This window comes from Apteryx mantelli, chromosome 6 (genome assembly GCF_036417845.1).
Source record: "Apteryx mantelli isolate bAptMan1 chromosome 6, bAptMan1.hap1, whole genome shotgun sequence".
Lineage (NCBI taxonomy): Eukaryota > Metazoa > Chordata > Aves > Apterygiformes > Apterygidae > Apteryx > Apteryx mantelli.
In genome coordinates, this window is record NC_089983.1 from 31259925 (window position 1) to 31280327 (window position 20403).

Consider the following 20403-nt stretch of genomic DNA (forward strand, 5'->3'; position numbering starts at 1 on the left):
GCTGACTTGTATTTCTCCTGGTCAGCATGGAGTTTCACATTCTAGTTTTTCTTTTTGCCTTGCTTATTTTTTTATTTTTTCTTTCTCTTTTTTTTTTTTCAGGCTCCAATAGCTATTACTGAAGGAAGATGGGAAGTAATCAGCATAGCAGCTGTAACCAGTAATTTTTTGTAAGTATTGTAATTAAGCTATTGGTTTTTGTCAGGAGGACTTGTAATAAGAGCCTAAGCAGACAGGGGGGCAGTAGGGGGAAAGGGTGTCATTTAACTTATTAAAAATCTCATCTGAACATGTAAGATAATCCTTTAAATAGTGTAATGTACTGTAAATATCTTAACATAACCAATATGTTTTGCTTTTATAGATACTACGTCAGCAATGAAAATGGTGGAATGCCAGGAGGAAGAAACCTTTATAAGTAAGATGTTTGTTATGCATTATGAGTAAAATATTTGTTACCAAAAAAGAAAGTATTGGAAAGTAAGATTAGGATGCTCGAAGTCCAACATGGAGTCCGATATGGGATTTTTAATTAAAAACAGTTTAGGACTATGAGCTGTGAAAATAAGTGAAATATTTTTCTATGAATTCAGTTGATAAAATGAAATAGTGGGTGAGAAGAAAGAACCAGCTCCCAAAACAAAACCTCTAGTGTTTTTTTTTCACTGTGATAATAATTCCTGTATTAATTGAATTCAAAAGTTTAAAGTCTGTTTTCTTGGCTATTTCAATCAATAAGGATTCTACTCCTGAATTTTATCTTATTTCATTTGGTCATCTTATTTTTTAAAAAAGCATACATTTGTTCAGCATAGTTTAAAAAAAAAAAAAATTCATCTCTGAAATGAAACTCGTCCACTTTGCAGAGTGCTCTTGGAAAGCGGTCCAAGTTCTACTAAATGTGTTAGCTGTGCTCTGAATAAAGAAAGATGCCAGTATTATTCTGTGTCCTTCAGCGAAGATGCACAGTATTATCAGCTAGATTGTTATGGTGAGTATATCCCAAGTTAATTGACATAAACATGACTCGCTGTTTAGCTGGGTGAGGAAGTTCACTTCCTCAAGATCCTGATATGCACTGCCTAACAACGATATGTGTTGATATCTTTGGATATATGCATTGACAGCAGAAAAACGTACTCCCCACTATGCTCAAAATCACCTTGACAAAAATTACAAGAAATAAAAATGATTGCCCTACCTATCAATGGACCTCAGAGGGGTGGCAAAACAGTCCTCTCATATGCAGGTCTGAACCTCCTCAGGAGCTGCTCTTGTAATCAAATGCCATTTGCAACGTGCTAAAAATGGTTGTAGCCTGCTGCTACTTCAGAGCAGGTTGAATGAACAGTAACAGCATATCCATCAAATGATACTGCCTTTGTTGCAATTGTTTTGTGACCAAGTGGAGATGATGTACTTACTTCAGAGACAGATAATGGAAAGAAGTTTCTGTTCCAACCATAACAGGTTGGAAATCATTGGTAAAGTTATGTAGGAAGACTTGTTTTTCTCCTATGCTGTTCCCGTATATATATAGCATTACACGTAGATGTACTATTTGAGGGAATATGCTGTGCATGGGGAGCTGTGTCATCTGTAGAAGGATTTGGAGGCTCTCCTGGGAGCAAAGCAAGCAATAAGCTGGGTAAAGAGAAGTTTTCCATGTGTTGGTATAAAATTATATTGGATAGCGTTGTTCAAAGAATCTAATGAATGTAATCGTATGTAAAGCATTGGGATTGCTTTCTGAGCTTTTGACCTGTAAGTGTTTGTGCTAGATAGTGCAAAGGCTAAACTCATCAGAGGGGGGAAAATGTAGCATTCTCTGGTATTTCTCCTAAACTTGAAATAAATGTTGTTTTTAAGATGCCATGGTCTTATATGATCTGTGGGCTGGAAAGACAGACACCAGAGAGGGAATCATTCTGTCAGATTGTAGAAGTGGTCTGTTGAAGACTGCTGTAGTCTCCGTGACTGCTCTAAGAAGGCTTATGATTTGCAAACCACGGTCCACAACGGATTGGTAGACCTTGTTAAAGAGCAGAAGTTTAATTTTTCAGTACCTCACAGTCAAATAGTTTGTCTGAAAGAAAGTTTGAATATTGTATGTAATCCTGTAAGTTCAGGCCCTGCTGACTTAAAATCTGTATGTGCAGACTAGATGGAAATTGATTCTGAACCTTTTTGATTCACCCACTTCCAATTACTCTTCAAGGGTCTTGTTGTGAGACAGCATGCAAACATGAAGGTTTTATTCTCTATTAACAGGTCCTGGACTGCCCATGTCTACTTTGCACAGAAGCAGCGATGATAATGGTATGGGATTGTCTTAAAATATCACTTGTGTCAAGCCAGAAACTTGCACTGTAAATTTAATTTAATTTTGTTCTCATTGCTTAGTACAATAGTTAAAGCATGTCATTTTTAAAGGCTAACTTTAATTTCAGTTATTTTATTTTAGTTAACCAGACAGATAAACTATGCAGCTCAGCGTACACTTATTCATGTTTTATTTAATATTATTTTACTTTCTGCTAGAAAACAGTGAGTAATGTATGTCTTGTGTGCTGGATAATTGTTCAGTTTTTGTGAAATTGCATTTATTTGGAAAATGTGGAAACCAGCTTTAAAAATTATTAAGGGAAAGCTATACCATTAATATTGAATACATGAGGAAAAACAAAGAATGCAGTGAACTTAGAGTGCAGTGTAGGTTGCCATCACCTCAAAGTGAATTTTTAAATTGGTTCCTATTTAAAAAGATTAACGTATTCAAAGATAATGTTTCTAATCTTCGACTCTTCTCAACTCTTTTTCAGTCATCAGGAACTTAGAAAATAACACTGAACTGGACAATTCATTGAAAGATATTCAAATGCCTTCAAAAAAATTTGGGTCCATTAGTGTAGGTGGATATGGTAAGTTTAAAAGCATGTTTTACCCTTCTCTCCCCATTTTCCCAAGTGCTTTGAGGTCTTCTGCTAAAAGCATGATAGAAGAGTTGGATGGTTTAGTGGGGATTATTGCAGTTTTTCAGCACTTAGAGGCAAGGCAGGAATTTTTTTCTGAAATCCCAAAACATTCTAATCTAAGATTAGATTTCCACTTTTCCATAGTGAGATATCTCAATGTTTTCATGATGATAGGCATTAGCTCCTTTGTTTTCTGTTAGTTACCTGTAAAACAGAAGAGGTCCCCACTGCCACCTATTTGGGGGGGAGGGGGGGCAGAGAAGGAGAAGGAGGGGGGCACACAGCTCGTCAAATAGGTCTTAACTTACAGGGACAATTACCTTTGGGCTTGTGTGAGCAGGCAGGGATACTGGAAGAAAGAAACAATTATTATCCATAAATGGGCACAGAATATAAATGGAAAAACTTCTTTGCAAAATCATTTAGGCTGCACGTCAACAGGACCACCTGTGACTTTCTATATGGAAATATTCCTATTGAATAGTCACATTCTTAAAAGTATGTTTATGCTCAAAGACTACATAAATCTCTGAATGGCAAACTAGAACAAAGTATTAGTAAATCAGCTGCTTACTGCTTTGCTAACCCTGCTCATCTGAATTTGTGCATCAGGGTACAGAAGCTTCCTTGAAGTGTTCCTAGCTTGAAGAACATCAGGTAGACAAGCAGTAGTAGGCCTGATACCTGTCCGAACTGTTCTTGCTACAGTCTTTGCTATTAGTCTTTCTCTTCATGACAAACTTGCTCTTGATAAAATGAATGAATATTCTTAATGAAATTATGTTTTACAGACTGTATTGAGTTCCTTCTGCCACTGTTATCTGTTCTTTTTGATGCCTCTCTCCTTCCACTGTTTATCTTATTTATATAATGACTGTCTTTACCTTTGTGTTTTCTGTCTTTTATTTTAGTCACATTTTTACTAGGGCTAAAGATGAAATCTTCCAGGCAAGATGGAGGTTTAAAGATGTTCTTCGTGCTATCAGTTGTGTATTCATCTTTTTATTCCTCTTTGTTCTTACTACTTCATCTCTTCAGGGCAAAAGCTTTTGGGTAAGGGGAATCTATTTTTAATGCCACAAACAGAAGTAAATCCATTTACGTAGTCCTGCTTCAAGTCTCAAGTCTGCTTACAAATTCATGTATGTACTTGCCAAAGAAGAAATCCATTCCTATAATTATACAGTACACAGATGTTGGGGGAGGGGGGGGAGAAAAAATTATATATTCATATGTTCAGTTTAGAATCATAATTTTTCAGTGCTGATTAGCACATTTTTATTTTAATGTGGTGCATATTCATGCCTGGACAAATTTCTGTAAAACTTGCACTCCAGCCATTCCTTCAGTGCAGGCTGTCAGCATTGTTTTACTCTTCCTTTGCAGCATCCATTCTTTTAAAATTCTGGAGTGAACAATCAAGCTGGTTGGTTTGCAAATCTTATCTGTGGTCTGCATTTAAAGTGTTTGGCTAACTTCCAGCCAACTTTGGTAGACAGAATAACATGTATGGAACGGGAATCACTGTTGCCTGAGAAATAACAGATAATTGGATGTGTTTCTGGGACACTTTACAAACTCTTATGCACAGCCTACCTGGCAGGTTCATGATATTTGGAATTTAGTTTTAGGACTGGGAGAGAAATTTGACTAAAGAAACTTTTTTGAACTAATGTCAGATTTATCACTGTAAAGACTCACCAAGTTTTCCATGCAAGCTTATGTTGGAGAATGCTAAAAGATAACATGTTGAGTCCCCAAATTTCATTATTATTATTTTGGACTTCCCAGTTTCAGACTTTCTGTTAACTTTGCTATAAAAGATTAAAAAAAAATTGTTAGATCATGTAGGAATATTTATCAATATGTATTAGGATCTTTCAGATGAAATTACTGTTAGTTATTAGGCCGTGACTCAAATATGCTTTATGTGAACTGCAATCCATGTTGAGTTATTTCACTGGAACTAAGTCAAGCTCTTTTCATTTTTAGACCTGTGGTATCAAATGATTTTGCCTCCCCATTTCGATTCATCAAAGAAGTACCCTCTGCTCCTTGATGTGTAAGTCTTCGAGTTACATGGCAATGTTGTGTTAATAATCACTTTCATCTACTTCAAATCCTCCTAATAACATCAGGAGACACAAAACTGGCATGTTTTCTAATTACTTCTTAAAGTAGTTTTAAGAGACAATGAAAGAACAAGGTGTATCCCAGTTTGTCATAGATTTCTGTACCAGACAATGATGTAATGCATAACAAGAGTGTATTTTGCTTGTGGCAGTGAAGCAGATACAGAGTGTATCTGATGTAAAAATCCGGGTGTAAGCATTATCTTACCTCTTTTTCCAGATTTAGAGTTCACTGGGAATTGAAATTGCAATGAGATTGCAATTCTGGAATGCAGTTTCAATGGTCAATGAAATTGCATTCCAGAATGAAAGCTTGACTAAGCCACGTATCTGAAAGCTGAAGTGTGATGTCATGTTTTCTCTGTGGTATCTCTGTCAACTGGTTTTGGCAAACTATATTCCATGGTCAGGCTTGCATTCGTTGCATTTTTTCCATAAATTTAAGACTCAAAGGCCATCACCATCAAGTTTTAAGATCTTCCTCCACCCCAAGTCTTTCTCCTGAAGGAAAACAATACTAAAATTTTTGTCAATGCTGCAAAGCAAAGGGGTATTTTCCCTCTTTGTTTCAAACATCAGACATTAGCCCTTCCTCATCTACTTAAGTCATCTTGTCTTTTCTCACTGTCTCAAAATATTAAGTGAAATCCTAGAAGAGCTGACTGCCTGGTAGGCACTGGTGTTCAGTGTGGAGGAAGGGTCCTGAGCATGTATTCCTAGTTGAGTGTGCTTTTCAAACAAGTTCAGTGCAGCCTCAGTGCCAATGTTTGTGAGGTGAGTGACAACGTGCTGGTATGGAGGCTCTCATCAGTAACTGCCGTGATGCTGGAGGGTGCAGACTTGCAGAGTCGATTTGGCTTTGAGGCTTGTTTACTTTATAAGCTGGTTGTGCAGCAGCGCTGTAAGAAAGTGAGCAGCTCAGGAACCACTGTCATCTCTGGCCTGTGACTTGCTTCTGGAGCTCCCCATCACCACAGTCTTCAAAATATGTCCTAGGTACCTTCTGTCTCTTGGACAAATGACAATCTTAGTGTGTAGCTATCAGATTAAAGGTGGTTGACCATGTCTGGTCAAGAAAGTAAAGCCAGTAAATAAGTTAATACAAAGTTTTATTTTAGCTGAGCTTGCTTATCCTTGTGCTATAAAGCTGAAAAAGATATTTTTTCAGGAAATTATTTGGGGGGAAGGGGAAGCTGTTGTTGTTTTTGAAGGCCTAATTCTCCTTGGAGGAGGCTGAGCAGGCCTAACTCTTGAATCTAAGATATGAGAGTTATTTGTATGGTCTTCAGGTGAACAAATGGCCACCTTCTGTTATGCATTATATGCATGCTGTTATTTTATCCATCATCTACTGGAATCTACATAAAGATTCTTTAAGACTGGGATGGCTGTTACCTCAGATCTACAGTGCACATGACTGAAACAGTAGAAAAGTTGATGAGTTTCGTCCTCTTCTTACTGAAAACCAGCAAAAAATTTTTTTCCCTTTTGAATTAATCTTTATTAGAGAAGTACATGTTTTTCTTTGGTAAGCAATTTTTTCTGTTCCGAGAACAAGCTAAGATGTTTAATAAGCATAAAAAAGACATATTGACCAGACCATGAGCACATGCTCTCTGTTCTGTTGCTCAAACACTTCCGTGCATGCTGATGTGTTTCCCCTTAACCAGAAATTACTGAAATTTAGCTATTCATTAAAACAGAAATTGTTAACTTTTTTTTTTTTTTTAAACCAAAAGCTGAATCCCTAAGGAGAGTAGCTGTTAGCCGTTACTGGTTTTTCCCTCCAAATGTTGTTGTTAGATACATCTTAATATAATGTAACTTGGTGGCACTGTAATAATTTTTGATATGCCTGCTGAACCTTTTAATGAGCAGTCTGTGCTCTTTGCTTGTTAACCCTTTTTTGGTCTTGATTCTATTTTATTGACTTACCTGGGCCTTTGTCAGCATCGCCTTTGCTTCACAGTGATGTTGATATCAGCAATTCCCTCAGCTGTATCAGGACCCATAGCGTATAGAAACAAAGGTAGATATTGAGAATTCCTAGTAGTTTTCCCCCTCTTACAAAACTGTGGAAAATGGATTGAAGAGCCATAGGAGCCACTCTTTCATTTCTCACTCTGGTAGGCCTTTTATTGAACATCAAAACTCAACTGACTAAACATGCCAACGCAACAAAAAAGGAAATTTGGTTCGGATTTTTGATAAACCATTTAAAAACGTCATAGCTTCTTATTACAGCAGAAAGCAGTAACTTTCCTAAATAAAATCTGGCCTGCTTTGTTGATTGACAGTTGCATTTTCAAAAGTGTATTGCTTTTGATATGCAGGCAAGCCGCAGTTTGGAGTAAGTTAGCGACGCTTTTTTTGTCTGCTCAGTTTAGTTTAAAAGTTTGCCCTTCCGTGTTTGCCGAAAATTGTCAGCAATAACTGTACTTCAAACACTTGATGAGAGAACAGGCGGAGAGTGAATACTTGAATCCTATGGTACTTTTCACCCAGGTATGCAGGACCCTGTAGTCAGAAAGTAGATTATGCCTTCCGGATCAACTGGGCTACTTACCTTGCAAGCACAGAACAGATCATCGTGGCTAGCTTCGATGGCAGAGGCAGTGGCTACCAGGGGGATGAAATTATGCATGCAATAAACCGAAGACTAGGAACATATGAAGTGGAAGATCAGATATCAGCAGCCAGGTGAGGTGCAGTGAAATGGTCAACAAAGGTGAAGGTTTTGAATGGTCATCTTAAAATTACTGGCAAAAGCATAACTAAATTCTACATTATATGCCGAAGAGTGTCATTTATGTGCCAACAATTATTTTATGCTTAAAAAGAGAGAAGAATTAATGCTTTAATAACAAATTTACTGTAGCCTTATTTCTATAGAGAAGATAGCTTTGGCACATTGGCAAAAGGACAGACCACCAAAGAACTTGTAGCTGAACGTTTTACTCCAGACTTTTCTGCAAGGTTCTGTCATGACGGAGAGTTATTTATATGTGCTGAACTACTCAGCATTTATAGCTTGGTGGTGTTTCAGAATTTTTTTTTTTTTTTTTTTTTTTTTAAACCCTGACTGGATTTACAGGTGTCAGTCTGTCCCTTACTGTCAAAATTTCGAGTTGCTGTTCTTTCTAAAAAAAAAAAAAAAAAAAAAAAAAAAAAGTGTGTGTGTGGGGGAATCTAACCTATTTCCAACAAATGATACAAATACCAGGTATGTGGTATATTCTGCTTTGGCAGAATTTCTTTAAAACAATTCAGAAAAATATATGTGAATGTGAAAAAACAATACCTGAAGATGTGTATGAAACATTGCATTTTTTCATAAGCAGTCACTTATGACTTGGGACATGCTTATTTAGACAATGGAAAAAGGCCTATGTGATGGAAAACGGGAGCAGATACCTGCAATCCATTAAGCATTTAATTATTCTGTTTGCTTTTAGAAAATTTTCTGAAATGAGCTTTGTTGATAAGGACAGAATAGCTATTTGGGGTTGGGTAAGTACTCAAAGTATTTTGGCTGGCTTATTATTTAATTTTAACAACTAGTTGTTGCATTGCCTCCTCTGTTCGTGATGTATGTGAGTGTTTAGTGTAACAAACCTCTGGGGTCATGGCAAAGTCCCATAACTGAATTGATGAAATACCTCATGCAAGTGCCTGTATGCACAGAGATGTTGCTCTTTTGCAAGCATTCAGGGGCTTTTGAAACAGAAAACAGCACTACTAGAGGAATTAAAAACAATTTAAAGGGATACTGCCAGGTTCCCATGTGCAAGATGATCCAATAAAAGAAAAAAATCAAGTATGCGTTCAGTAGTGCCACTAGTTCACTACGTGTTCACTAGTATACCAAACCTATGGGCAAAAGCAATTTCTTTATCTTTTGAGTTCTCTGATTGTCAGCCTCTCACTACATACCTTAATTCTGTTTGTGGTAGCTTTGGCAGTATCCTTTACTAAGGACAGATTAGGCAAAGTATTTATACATGGGTTTAATCAGTAAGTATACACATTATCTTGCTGATCTCATTGGGCAGACTTAAGTTTTGAAGCAAACATTTGAGAGCTTTGAACTAGGACCAAGTTCCTATTTGCCTGTGGTCTGATTTCAAGATAAGAACGACATCCAAAAATCGCTCATGTCTTAAAAAGTGAGTGGGCACGTTTCCCAAAATAATCCCTTAAACTGCTGCGAGGGCCGTCATTTGGGCAGTTGGTGACATTGTTTAGGTATCTCGCTGCCCGAGCGCTCAAGTGTGTCAGGTATATAATCATCTGTCTATCAGGCGAGAGCTTGGGAGTGAGTTTTCTGTGCGCAGCGGCAGCGTTTCGTTGCACAGTTCCTCCCCTGGGCTCCGCCGAAGCTGCCTCGCTCCCCAGGCACAGTCTCGCTCCTGACGCCCCGGAGGAGAGGGAGCGCGTGAACTGCGGCGGGCCTGCTCTGAGGGAGCTGTAAATTTTCTGATGCTCCAGCGCAGCTCGTCATCCGGCGTGTCGTGGGCCTGAGCTTTGGTTGCCCCCGGCCGGCACGGAGCGGGGACACAGTGGGTCGGCAGGGGCTTGCCTCCTGTCTTTCGCTGCTGCCTACGGTGCCACCAAACAGTGTCGTGCTGAGCTGAGTCACGGTTCAGCGGTGTTTGCGCCCCTTTTCCGCAGCAAGTTCTCCTTCGTCAGAGCCACAGCTGTCGCATGCGCTTTGATGCTGGTTTCCCCCACTGAGCAGGCTGGGTGAGATCTGACCCAAATTCAGAATGCAGTTCATTAATATGAAAAATGCTGAGCCTGTAAATGTCTGATGAACAGTTTAGCAGATGGGCCCCATCCTTTTCTTTCCGACTAAAATAACAGCAATGTTTTCTTTTCAGTCTTATGGGGGATATGTGACCTCCATGGTGCTTGGCTCTGGAAGCGGAGTGTTCAAGTGTGGAATAGCGGTTGCCCCCGTGTCACGTTGGCAATATTATGGTATGTGATGGCTTCCTCGTTGCAAGGATTCCCATATGTCTTGCAGTGTACATGCTGCAAAGTGTTGATTCATAGCGTAGAACTTTGATTATCTACTAGATACCATGTAAATGCCTTTTGGTCTGTTTTGATGAACTCATGGATATTACATTTCAGAACTCAACCAATTCCCTAAATCTTATTTCTCATTTTAAAAAGTCAGATGCACAATTACAGGTAATCTCTTTAACCTTTAATGAATGTGAAATTATTGTAATAGTGGTAGTACTACTGTAATGTAATGCCTGTATTTGCATTCCAAAGCTGCCATGCGTTCTGAGGTGCTGAGACCATTAGTGAATGTCAGAAATCCATTGCTATTAGTCTGCTTCCTTAAAATGCTACTTTGCTTATAAGAATGAACTGCGAGACTTATCATCAAACTTGCATTATAAACTGCTCTCTCAAAATGACAGAATGGGATTTGAATTCCTTACAGTTAGTTTTATTTTTTCTTTTGGAGTTTAAAATTTGGATTTTATAAATTTAATCGTAAGAATAGCTCGATGTGATAAAAACTAACTTCTGAACAAATGGACAAGTCTACACATGCTTCAACCTTATTATAGTGTATAAGGTTACAGTTGCATGAGGCTACAAATACAGTTATAGGGGGCCTCCTCCCAGCTTAAAAGTATATATAAAAATATAATATAATGGTATGATTTTAACTTTTCTGGTTTGGATTCATCCAAAAGCAGTCAAAGAAAAGCCTTTCCTGGCAAACTTCTACTAAATAAGGCATAATTTATCATTCTGCATCCAGCACTGAGGCTGTGTAACAGCAGATTATGTGCTCTGGCTAATTCAACAGATCAAATCATGCTGCCAGGTATTAGTAGTAGTCAGCTGAGGATGTAGAGATGTTTTCATAATGTTTTGGATGTGATTATTGCATTATGGCAGGAAATCTTTTTTAATGAAGAGCAATATCTCTACAATTCCGCTTTTAATAGATTAGATAAAGGAAAGGGTAATGAGGGCATACATATTCAGCAGTAAAGAACAGTGTGTGACAGTGCTGATAGGTAGTCAAATGGACGTTATAACATGATGACAGAGTATCGGTTCGTATGGCTTATAGTAAGGCAGCAAATCTGCAAAAGCAATAATATATCATGCTGAAAAATCTGTGGAAAATTGGAGATACCGAATTTTGATTATAAATAACAGAGTCCAACTGAGTCCTAATGCATTGCTTACATTTCCTTTCTTAGGTTTTTAAGTAGCAAACAGTTAGATAAATTTTCCGATAGTTTAAAAAATGCTAGTCATTTACTGCAAGATTTTCAGCAGTTTTCGTGGAATTACTGAAAGAATAACAATAAGGTGACATTGACACAAAGTACTTTATTAATATTCAGCATTCAGGTGTCCATGGCAACAACAAGATTAAATATTCTGAATAATGATGGTTACCTACAAGCCTCATTGTGAGAAAACTGTGATTTCTATTTTTTTTTTTTTTAATTTCCAGTATGGTAATGCATTCTTATTGTTTGTATTACTGTGTGTGAAATTTCAGGTAGATAGAAATACTGAAAATTAAGTAGTACATTCTGTTAATTTTTTATTACAGATTCAATATACACGGAGCGATACATGGGCCTTCCTATAGAAAGTGATAATCTGAAAAACTATAATGTAAGAAAGAAATCACTTGATTTCATTTTTAAAGTGTGTTGTTTTTCTCTGGACCACTCTCTTGTTCTTTATACATCCTACCAATTCCTTCCTCATAGGAAGAAATAACTTAATAACTTTGTTTCTTCATTCCTGTTATAATCGCTGCACTGTGCTTTTAAACACTATACTCTCCTGCTTTTGGATTTTGAGTGAAGCAGTTACTTCTTGCTGTATGGTGTGGGGTGTTTTTTACATTCAGTTCCATTTGGCTACTTTGCAGACTGTAAAACAAGCTGTAAAAACTGTTTTATTTTAATCACCAAGAAACAAGTTTGTTTTAAAATTTAATATGCTAGTGGGCAAACTATGCTTTGTCTTAAACAGTATTTCCACCAAAACAAATGTACTCCAGTTCTTACTGAAATTTAATTAAAAAACATGGGTATGATGTGAGTTTTCTTGATTTATGAAACTGCAAGCTTTATTCAGGGGAAGTAAAATCTCCCATATATTAGGAAACTGTGAAGGGTAGGCAAGTCTGTTGGTGCCGTGATCAGATCGAAGAAGCTGCAGATCAACTGAGAGCCAACAGCATCAGGGTTGAAATTTCTGCCTCACTCTGTCAACGTGGGATTTCTGAACTTTGGCCTGAAATAATTAATGTTTGCCCAGCAAGTGAGGAAATTTCCAGTTTTTTTTAATGGGAGCAAAATACCTATAGATTGTTTATCCTGGTTATGGTATGGTGGGTTTTTTGCCGGAGGAGTAGTAGTATTTCTGTCCTGTGTACTGGCTCTTTTTTGTTGCCTAAAGGGCTGCTTGAAGTTGCAAGTAGTTGGGAATAGGGCAGAGCTGCCCAGGCTTTCTGTAATTTTTTTTGCTAAATTTCAGATCAAGGTGGAAAGACAGTGGATACTGAAGAACAATAAGCAACCTGAAGGATACTTTGTGCCTTGGTTATTGGGATGTTTCACAGAGGTCCTTAGCCATGGTGACGCAGGCCCAGTCCTGTTCTTGCGTACCTCAGATGGGAGGTACAGACATGCTGCCCCTCTCTTCTCCAGGTGCAGGTTCCTAAAGTGTTAGGCAACACAAAGTGAGAGGAGAGTAGCAGGGTGTCCACTGGAGAGAGGAAAAGAAATGGGTCGTTCTCTGTGTATAATTATTTGGGTTGGTGAATAGGTTAGAAGATAGCTTAGGCTGAATTGTGTCTTGATGCATTAAAGCATCAGTGTCATGGGGGGAAAGAAAGAGGAGGACATTGTTGTATTGGCTAAAAACATGGTGGGTGGGTGTGTATGTATGCGTGTATACACACACACACACACACACACACACGCATATATATGGACTGAAAGGTCTGGTTTGACATATCACTACAGTAATCTAGTTTTGTCAGCTGCTATGTCAGAAGTCCAGGTCAAAATTCAGGAGAATGGCAGTGACTGCTGGCAGAGTTGGTACTTTGTCTGGCTCTTCGTATCAACGAAGGGCTCAGGCCCCCAGGACTGACCAGCAGCCTGCGTCAGCCTGCCTGCCTTTTGTCAAGCGTGTTTCTTTAAGGCAGGGGGAACAGTAGGAGGTCTGCGAGGTAGCAGTGTAAATAGAAGTCACTGTCGTCGTGCAGAACGAACGTTAACGCTCTGGGTGCACAAAGTCATTCACCAGCTTCGCAGCACAGATGGCAACAGAGGACTGTTTAATCCTTTCAAGCCAGGAGTCGGATTTTCTTGGCATAGTATCCATTGCTGGCAATGGCCACGTTGAAACTGCCAGTACCAAAGAGCTAAAGGTTTTAAATGTGTTACTCAGAGGACTAATTGGGGAGAATGGTGGCTAGATGGAGGAGGGGTAATTGTACAGATCAGATTGTCAAACTTCACTGCTTTTTCTAGAGGTAGGAAAATATTACTTAAGGCCTCATTTGTTCTTACATGCCCTAAGGAATGCATTACTTAGAATTTGCTTTTTCACAGAAACCTGGTGTGATGGGCAGCTTAAGTGGCTTTGTTGCTTCTCATATGGAGGTAGAAGAAAACGTTGTAGGATTTTGTTATTGCTGAAGCCCCTTACTGACCCTAGCGCAGTACTCTCCTGGCTCTCATCCCTTTTTGTCGAGGTTCCAGGCACAGTAACCTTCCTTCTGGCCCCTCACTGCTGATGAGGGCTATTTTCTGAACTGAATGCTGTTGTTACTTGGCAAGCTAATGCAAAACATGTATAGAAAAGCTCTCCTAGTTGAAGCTGTTAAAGCACTTTTGAACTGTTAACTTTGTACTGTCAGGTTTGCATGCTGTATCATGTATTTTTCTCTCCTACCGTATCTGGTATAAAGCTGGCTTGAAAGCATGAAGGCTGCATAAACTCTGCAACGTGTGCCCTAATTTAAAAGAAAGGGGACTTTGCACACACCAGCTTAGAGCAGATGTATGCTGCTTAGGTGCCTTGCTAATGCACAGATCATTATTAATGCTTATGAATACATATCATCAAGAAACCAGCTGTGGTACGAGGGGTATGCTCTTGTATACAGTATTATGACACTAGGTTTCACATTTACTGGTGGAGCAGAAATCTGGGATATAAGTCCTCTTTGTCAGGAGAAGAGTCTGAGGGAAGACTCTCAAACCTCTAAGTAGGCTAATTAGGTGTGACTGGTGCCTTTTAAGGTAGCTGTGAAGTATTAAAAATTAGAGCTGTGTAAAAGAAAGGAGAAAACATGGGTGGTGCTCCCGGTATAGTTGTGAAAACATCAGTACAGATCCTAGGCTGAAGGGCTGTAGGGCAGAGACACTGTCTGCCCAGAAAGACTGTCCCTGATGTGTAAGATCTGAGGCTAAAACAGGCCAAAGCTTTAGAGGTCAGATGCAGTAGCCATGTAAAGTATACCAAAGAGACTGTTCAACTCGCGAGAAGATTATTTTGCAGTTCACTCTGAATTTGATATGCTTTTGGCAAGTGTTTGAAACAGTCATAGATTTGGCAATCTTTTGCTAGCAGATTTGAAATGTTCAGTCCTTAAGAACTGCTGCATCATTAGGTTATGCAAAACAGGGTACAATTTTGTAAATATGCCATCTTGTACTGATTTGACATTTGTTCTATTATCTGAGAATATGCTAAAGGGAGAGAGACCTTCAGTTTCAGCCAAACCTTAACTTGTTTGTTGAGTGCTGATAAAATGTTGACTGCTGTGTGATCTTTAGAAAAGCCAGTTACACTCAGCAAGGCCTAATTCTGAGTACTTATGCACAGTACCTTTTTCAGAACTTGTGTCACTGCGGTATAACGGCAGGAAGAAAGGAATAAATGAAGTTGAATTTATTTGCTGTCCACTTGGGGTTTGTTCAACCTGTTTAGCTGTTGCTTTGAGCTGTAATGGTGTCTAACTTGAGTTTGTTCCCTATTTTGCAACCTTTTTTGACAAAAATATTGTATCCTTAGAGCATGTTTTAGGGAAGGGACTGTTTGTGTTGAGTATACGTAGAGCACAGCACAGCCCAGAATGACCATCGGAAACCATTTCAAGTGATAAAACACTGAAAAAGAATTGTTTTCCAGGATCTCTTTTGTGTGTTCCTTCTTTCTGAAGTATTTTACAAATAGTTTTATCGAATGCTTGGAAGAGAAACAGTGACATTCCTTTTTTAAAAACTGGTTTTGGAAAGTCAGATTCACGGAAGTGAAACTCATTAGTCAGATCAGGCTTCCGCTCACTCAAGGTTTGCTCTCCTTCAACCAGCGTTGATTTGCTGGAAGGAAGCTTAGAAAGGAGCTTTACCAAGTTCCAATCTGTGTGCGTAGAAAATGTTTCACTCAAAAGATGTTGCTTCATTGTTGTGGGGTGGTTTGGTTTTGTTTTTTAAATCCCCGGGCCATTACTTCTGCTTTCGTTCTCGAGGTTGGCTGCTCTACTAGTGCTCCTCACTGAATCAAAGTCCACTCTGCAGTTTTTGGCACTCTCTTAATATATCTGTTCTTATGCTATGATACCAGCTCATTTCAATGGACACAATGTCATGCTTCCAGTGTGCACTGATTTCCATGCATTACACAGGATTTCTGTTGATCCACAGCCTTTCCTTATCCACAGAGAGCAATTATAGTTTTACAGACTGGAGATCTTTTTTTTCCCCTGCTGAACATGTTTTTAAATTTAGTTGAATAATCAAAAAGAGCTAATTTCATTTACGAGAGGGTTGCAATACACTATTCTGCCATGACAAAAGAGTTTTAATATTTATATGTGCTTTAAAGATGCTTTGGATGAGTGTACAGAGACCTAAGGAAATTGGAACACTTCTGTGGTGTGGGTTTTGGGTTTTTTTGTTTGTTTGTTTGTTTGTTTGTTTGTTGGGGGTTTTTTTGGGAGGGAGGGGGTACCACACAAAGATCCATGTGCAAGGATACAGCCTTAGTAGCAAGAGAAGAAAAAACCATATTCCTCATTTTTACTTTTTTCCTTTCCCTATTGTCTCTTATTTGCTATAATGTAGAGCAAACCGCCACAGGAATTCAGGAATGTTCAGCAGAGAAGCCCTTTAATGGTGCTAATAGAAGGCAGTTTTCATTCAGCATACTTTTCCCCACTACGCTGGATTTCTCACCAAGCCCACAACGTCCTGTATGTGTCCCTTCGCTTCCTCCCACCCTCGTGTCAGAGCACTATCATGTGCCCTTTCCTTGCTCAAATGAAAGATCTTCTTGGCAATTTTTACTTTCCTCGTTCTTTAGTACTTGGTCACAGTATTAGGTCAGGAGGTTACTGTGTTACAGTGAGTATGTTGTTACTCTGCTTTAAGTTTCTTTAACCTTAGTTGCTGTTTTTTTTTCATCGCAATATTGTTTCAGTCCCAATGTGCCATTTGGCTTCTATTTATAGGTTGGGTTAGTGTTGGGGGTTTTTTCAGGCATTTCTGCACTGTACTGGGGGGAGAGCATGGTCTTAAACCTCTCCTCAGCCATTTTCACTTGGGAATGATGAATCACTAGGTCTGTTATTTATCTACAGGTAAACTGTAGTGTATATTAGGTGGGGAAAATAACGCATGTCGTCTCTGTAATATCAGCGCTCTGCTATCATAGGGTGCACCGTTGTCATGGCAACATTTTTTAAATTGTCAGCTGAGTAGCAGAGGAAACCTATGGCAAGTGGCGTGCTGCAGGCTAACAACATGTTAGCAATGCATTAAATGTGTAGCTCACTCACAAAACTCTTCCCCTGTGGAATTACTTGTTACTTTGCAGACATAACCCTTGGTAATAATTCTAGACCGGTGCAGAACAGTTTGAGCGCTAGCACAGTGCTGCTGGATATGTGAACGCGCTCATTCGTGGTGGGGGGGAAGGGGTCGTTGCTTTTATCCAAAGGATCCCTAGACTGTGTCAACAGGAATGAAAGTCATCACTTGGTAGCAGATCATCTTCTAACAAATAGCACCTTTTTTCTTTTTTCTTTAATTTCAGAGTTCAACAGTAATGGCCAGAGCTGAAAAATTCAAGCAAGTTGAGTATCTCCTTATTCATGGAACAGCAGATGGTGAGTTGCAGTTAATTAGACATTTTAGTATTACAGACAGGTTCGCAATTCTACTACTGACAAAACAAAAGCATGAAGGGGCAAGGCTGTTACATTTACGTCAATAAAAATAATACTGCTTTCCACAACTAATTTGTGGTTTCAGTCAGCAGTGCTGGGGAGTCTTCTGTGTTCATTGTTTTTCTTTTTTCCCCTGCAGTAGTACAGAACCAATTTTTGTTTACCTTTTTCCTTTTTTCTTCTATTTTTCAGATAATGTTCACTTTCAGCAAGCAGCGCAGATTTCCAAAGCTCTTGTTGACGCTGAGGTGGATTTTCAGGCAATGGTACAGCTCTGGGGTTTTTTGTTTGTTTGTTTGGGGTTTTTTTTAATCATCACAGAAATGGACTTGTGTTGTGAGAATAGTAGCAATAACTGCCCTGTTCAGTATAAATTAACTACCATCTTACACCAAAGTTCACGTTTGCATTTCACATTCATTAACTGAAACTTTTAACATAACTCTGCATATATCTTCTGTACAAGAAAAAAAATTTAAAGCAGCTTTTTCTTGTATTTGACCTTATTTACCTCATCTTTCATTTTGTTAATTTTTCTGTGTTCTCAAACAGCCAAGCTTCACATATACCCACAGTCCAATAACGTATAAGAAAAATGTTTAACTTCAGCTAAGTCTAGTTTGTTATCCCAAGATAACTTGTCTGTTGATTTTGGTGTTTCTCTACGAGAACTTGTAGGACCAAGTAGTTATTTGCCCCTTCTCACATTGCACGTGGCAGCTGCCAGCCTGAGGTGCTAGTGCTTCTTTTCCTACTCTCTCCCAGCTCTTGGGGAGCAATGCTGAAAAGGTACAGGAGGAAGCCAAACGTGCCGGTTCATGACTGTCCTTCAGCCAGCCTCGCAGGGCAGGTGGGCTGCTGAGAGCAGCCAGCGCTCCGAACTGAGGAGCTGTGCCTAGCCTCCATGTGCACAAGCCGTGTATACATTTCGTGCTTTGTACATTTAGTGCATGAAGAGATGGCATAACCCCCACACAAAGCAGTGACATCAGTAACACAGCAGCTCCCTACCACCGTCCTGTCTTTATCTTCATGCTGAGTTAGCCTTGCTCTGAGCTAATTTTTAATGGCTACGTGTGTCTTTATTTCTGTCATGTTTCATTAATGATTTGGGTGTGGCGAGGGCTAACGTTCTCTGTTTTTTTTTCTCTCCCACAGTGGTATACCGACAAAGACCATGCCATTACTGGTCAAGCACATAAGCATATTTATACCCATATGAGCCATTTCATAAAACAGTGTTTTTCATTGCCCTAGCACAGGGACAGCACCAGCAGTTTGGCTGTTAGTGTGGTACTTCTCCAGAAAACTCTTTAGCTCAATGTATGCTGAGCCAGTATAAACTTTATGAATGAAGATGAGGGTAGGGGTTAACTCCTGGATACGTGTGTACACAATGAAATGCTAATCTTTATGATGATTTGTTGCCAGGCAACTATTACATTTTTATTGATTGTGTTTAATCAGGTCACTAATGTCATCAAAATGTATGTATGTTGTTAAACTTGAAAAGCATAGTACTTGCTTTGCATTAGTACCTTTTCAGTCTAAAAGGGAAACAATCCAGTTTCTATTTTGGTGTAATGAATACTGAAAATAATGTCACAGAGCAACTGAACTGATGTGGAGATCAGTTTAGGAATACTAATAATAATTAGTAACGTTTCCATGGAGAGATAGTCCTTTCTACTGGAATTAAAAAAAAAAAAAAAAAAAAAAACTGATTACGTCTGTGAAAATATTGATGAACCTTTAAATAGATTTTTGCAGAAATATTACCTAATGTTCGATCAATGACTTTTAGGTATAGTCTTATGAATCCTGCAAAGTTAATATTTTCTATACAGAATGAAACACCTCTCTTACTCAGTGCCTTAATTAATTTAACTAGCTAGCGTTCATCAAAGATTTTGAATGATACCTACTCAAACCCATTGCACTGCATTTTGCTTCCTACCCTAGTACTGTGATGTGTGCTTACTTTATGGTCAAAAAGGCTGGTACTAGGGGAATATGCACTGGTGAACTCTTATCTGGGGACTCTAGGAACCCGTTATTGTTCCTCTGTGGGTCCAAAATTCTCTTTTTCAGTTTCCTATTTACCAGTGAACAGGATATATTGTTTGCACTCAAATGCAAAACATTAAAATGCAACCTAGCAGTTAAAGCAAGGACCGGACTATAACTCTCATATGAATGTGCTATTTAGCGAACCTGCTTTTTTCTTCCAGCCTACCAGTAAACGTCTGCTTTAGTCTCAGCACTCCAGGTAGGCTTTTCCCTCTGAAGATAAGACTTACATTTTCTTAAATTTCACATACATAGAAAAGATGCAAACCAACTTGTACTGCAAACTGTGCTGCTTTAAAATAATAAAGACAGACAGACATTAAGTTATGAAAGGATGTGTATTCTGTATAATTGGATATTCTGCTCCAGAAATTAACTCCTATAATTTTACAAAAATAAATGCATTAATTTTGAGAGAGATTTAGAGTGAAATTTCTGCTTTTCCTAAAGGTGTTTGTTTTGTGTTACCATGTACTGGAGTGTGACATGATTATCTAATGCTTAGCTTCTTGATATTAGATATCAGCATGTGATTACATATATATGTTGTGGTTTATTAGTGACATTAGGTGTGACTATAAAAGTACAGCCAGATAAAGCATGGAGGAGAAGAGGAAAAAATATCCAGGCAGTTTGTGTAGCTTGTCCTTAAATAAAAAAGGTGTGAAGGGGTGTTGGGGGGGGTGGGGCGCTGAGGAGGAAGATATACTATAATATGCTGTTAGTAGAGGATGAAGCCACTTTTTTTTTTGAGGCACTTTAGCCTGTTCTCTGATAGGTCTCCTGTAGGTCCAAAGAATAATGTACACAATGAATAAGACGATCAAGGTGTCTCCGGGAATTGACAGCCCTGAGTTAGGCGCTTCAGCTTCCTTTAATATGCATGGTGACTGCTAAATATCTGAAGTTGAGACCACAGAAGAACGCCGGCTCATTTCATTAATGTAAAAGCTGTCACTAGGAAACAATTGTGGCTGAAATA

General features: G+C 38.7%; 1 protein-coding gene across 1 annotated transcript in view; it reads left to right on the top strand.

Moving 5' to 3' along the window:
* The window catches only part of DPP4 (dipeptidyl peptidase 4), a 42285-nt gene extending 22450 nt beyond the window's left edge, over nt 1–19835 (top strand). Inside the window, exons 14-26 of the mRNA XM_067299126.1 lie at nt 103–170; nt 365–418; nt 867–991; nt 2272–2319; nt 2823–2921; nt 4968–5037; nt 7613–7807; nt 8563–8617; nt 9988–10087; nt 11706–11770; nt 17219–17291; nt 17544–17617; nt 18510–19835. Of these exons, the coding sequence (XP_067155227.1) occupies nt 103–170; nt 365–418; nt 867–991; nt 2272–2319; nt 2823–2921; nt 4968–5037; nt 7613–7807; nt 8563–8617; nt 9988–10087; nt 11706–11770; nt 17219–17291; nt 17544–17617; nt 18510–18608 (1125 nt within the window). The 3' untranslated portion in view covers nt 18609–19835. The remainder of the gene's footprint in view (nt 1–102; nt 171–364; nt 419–866; nt 992–2271; nt 2320–2822; nt 2922–4967; nt 5038–7612; nt 7808–8562; nt 8618–9987; nt 10088–11705; nt 11771–17218; nt 17292–17543; nt 17618–18509) is intronic.
* The last annotated feature ends 568 nt before the right edge of the window (nt 19836–20403 follow it).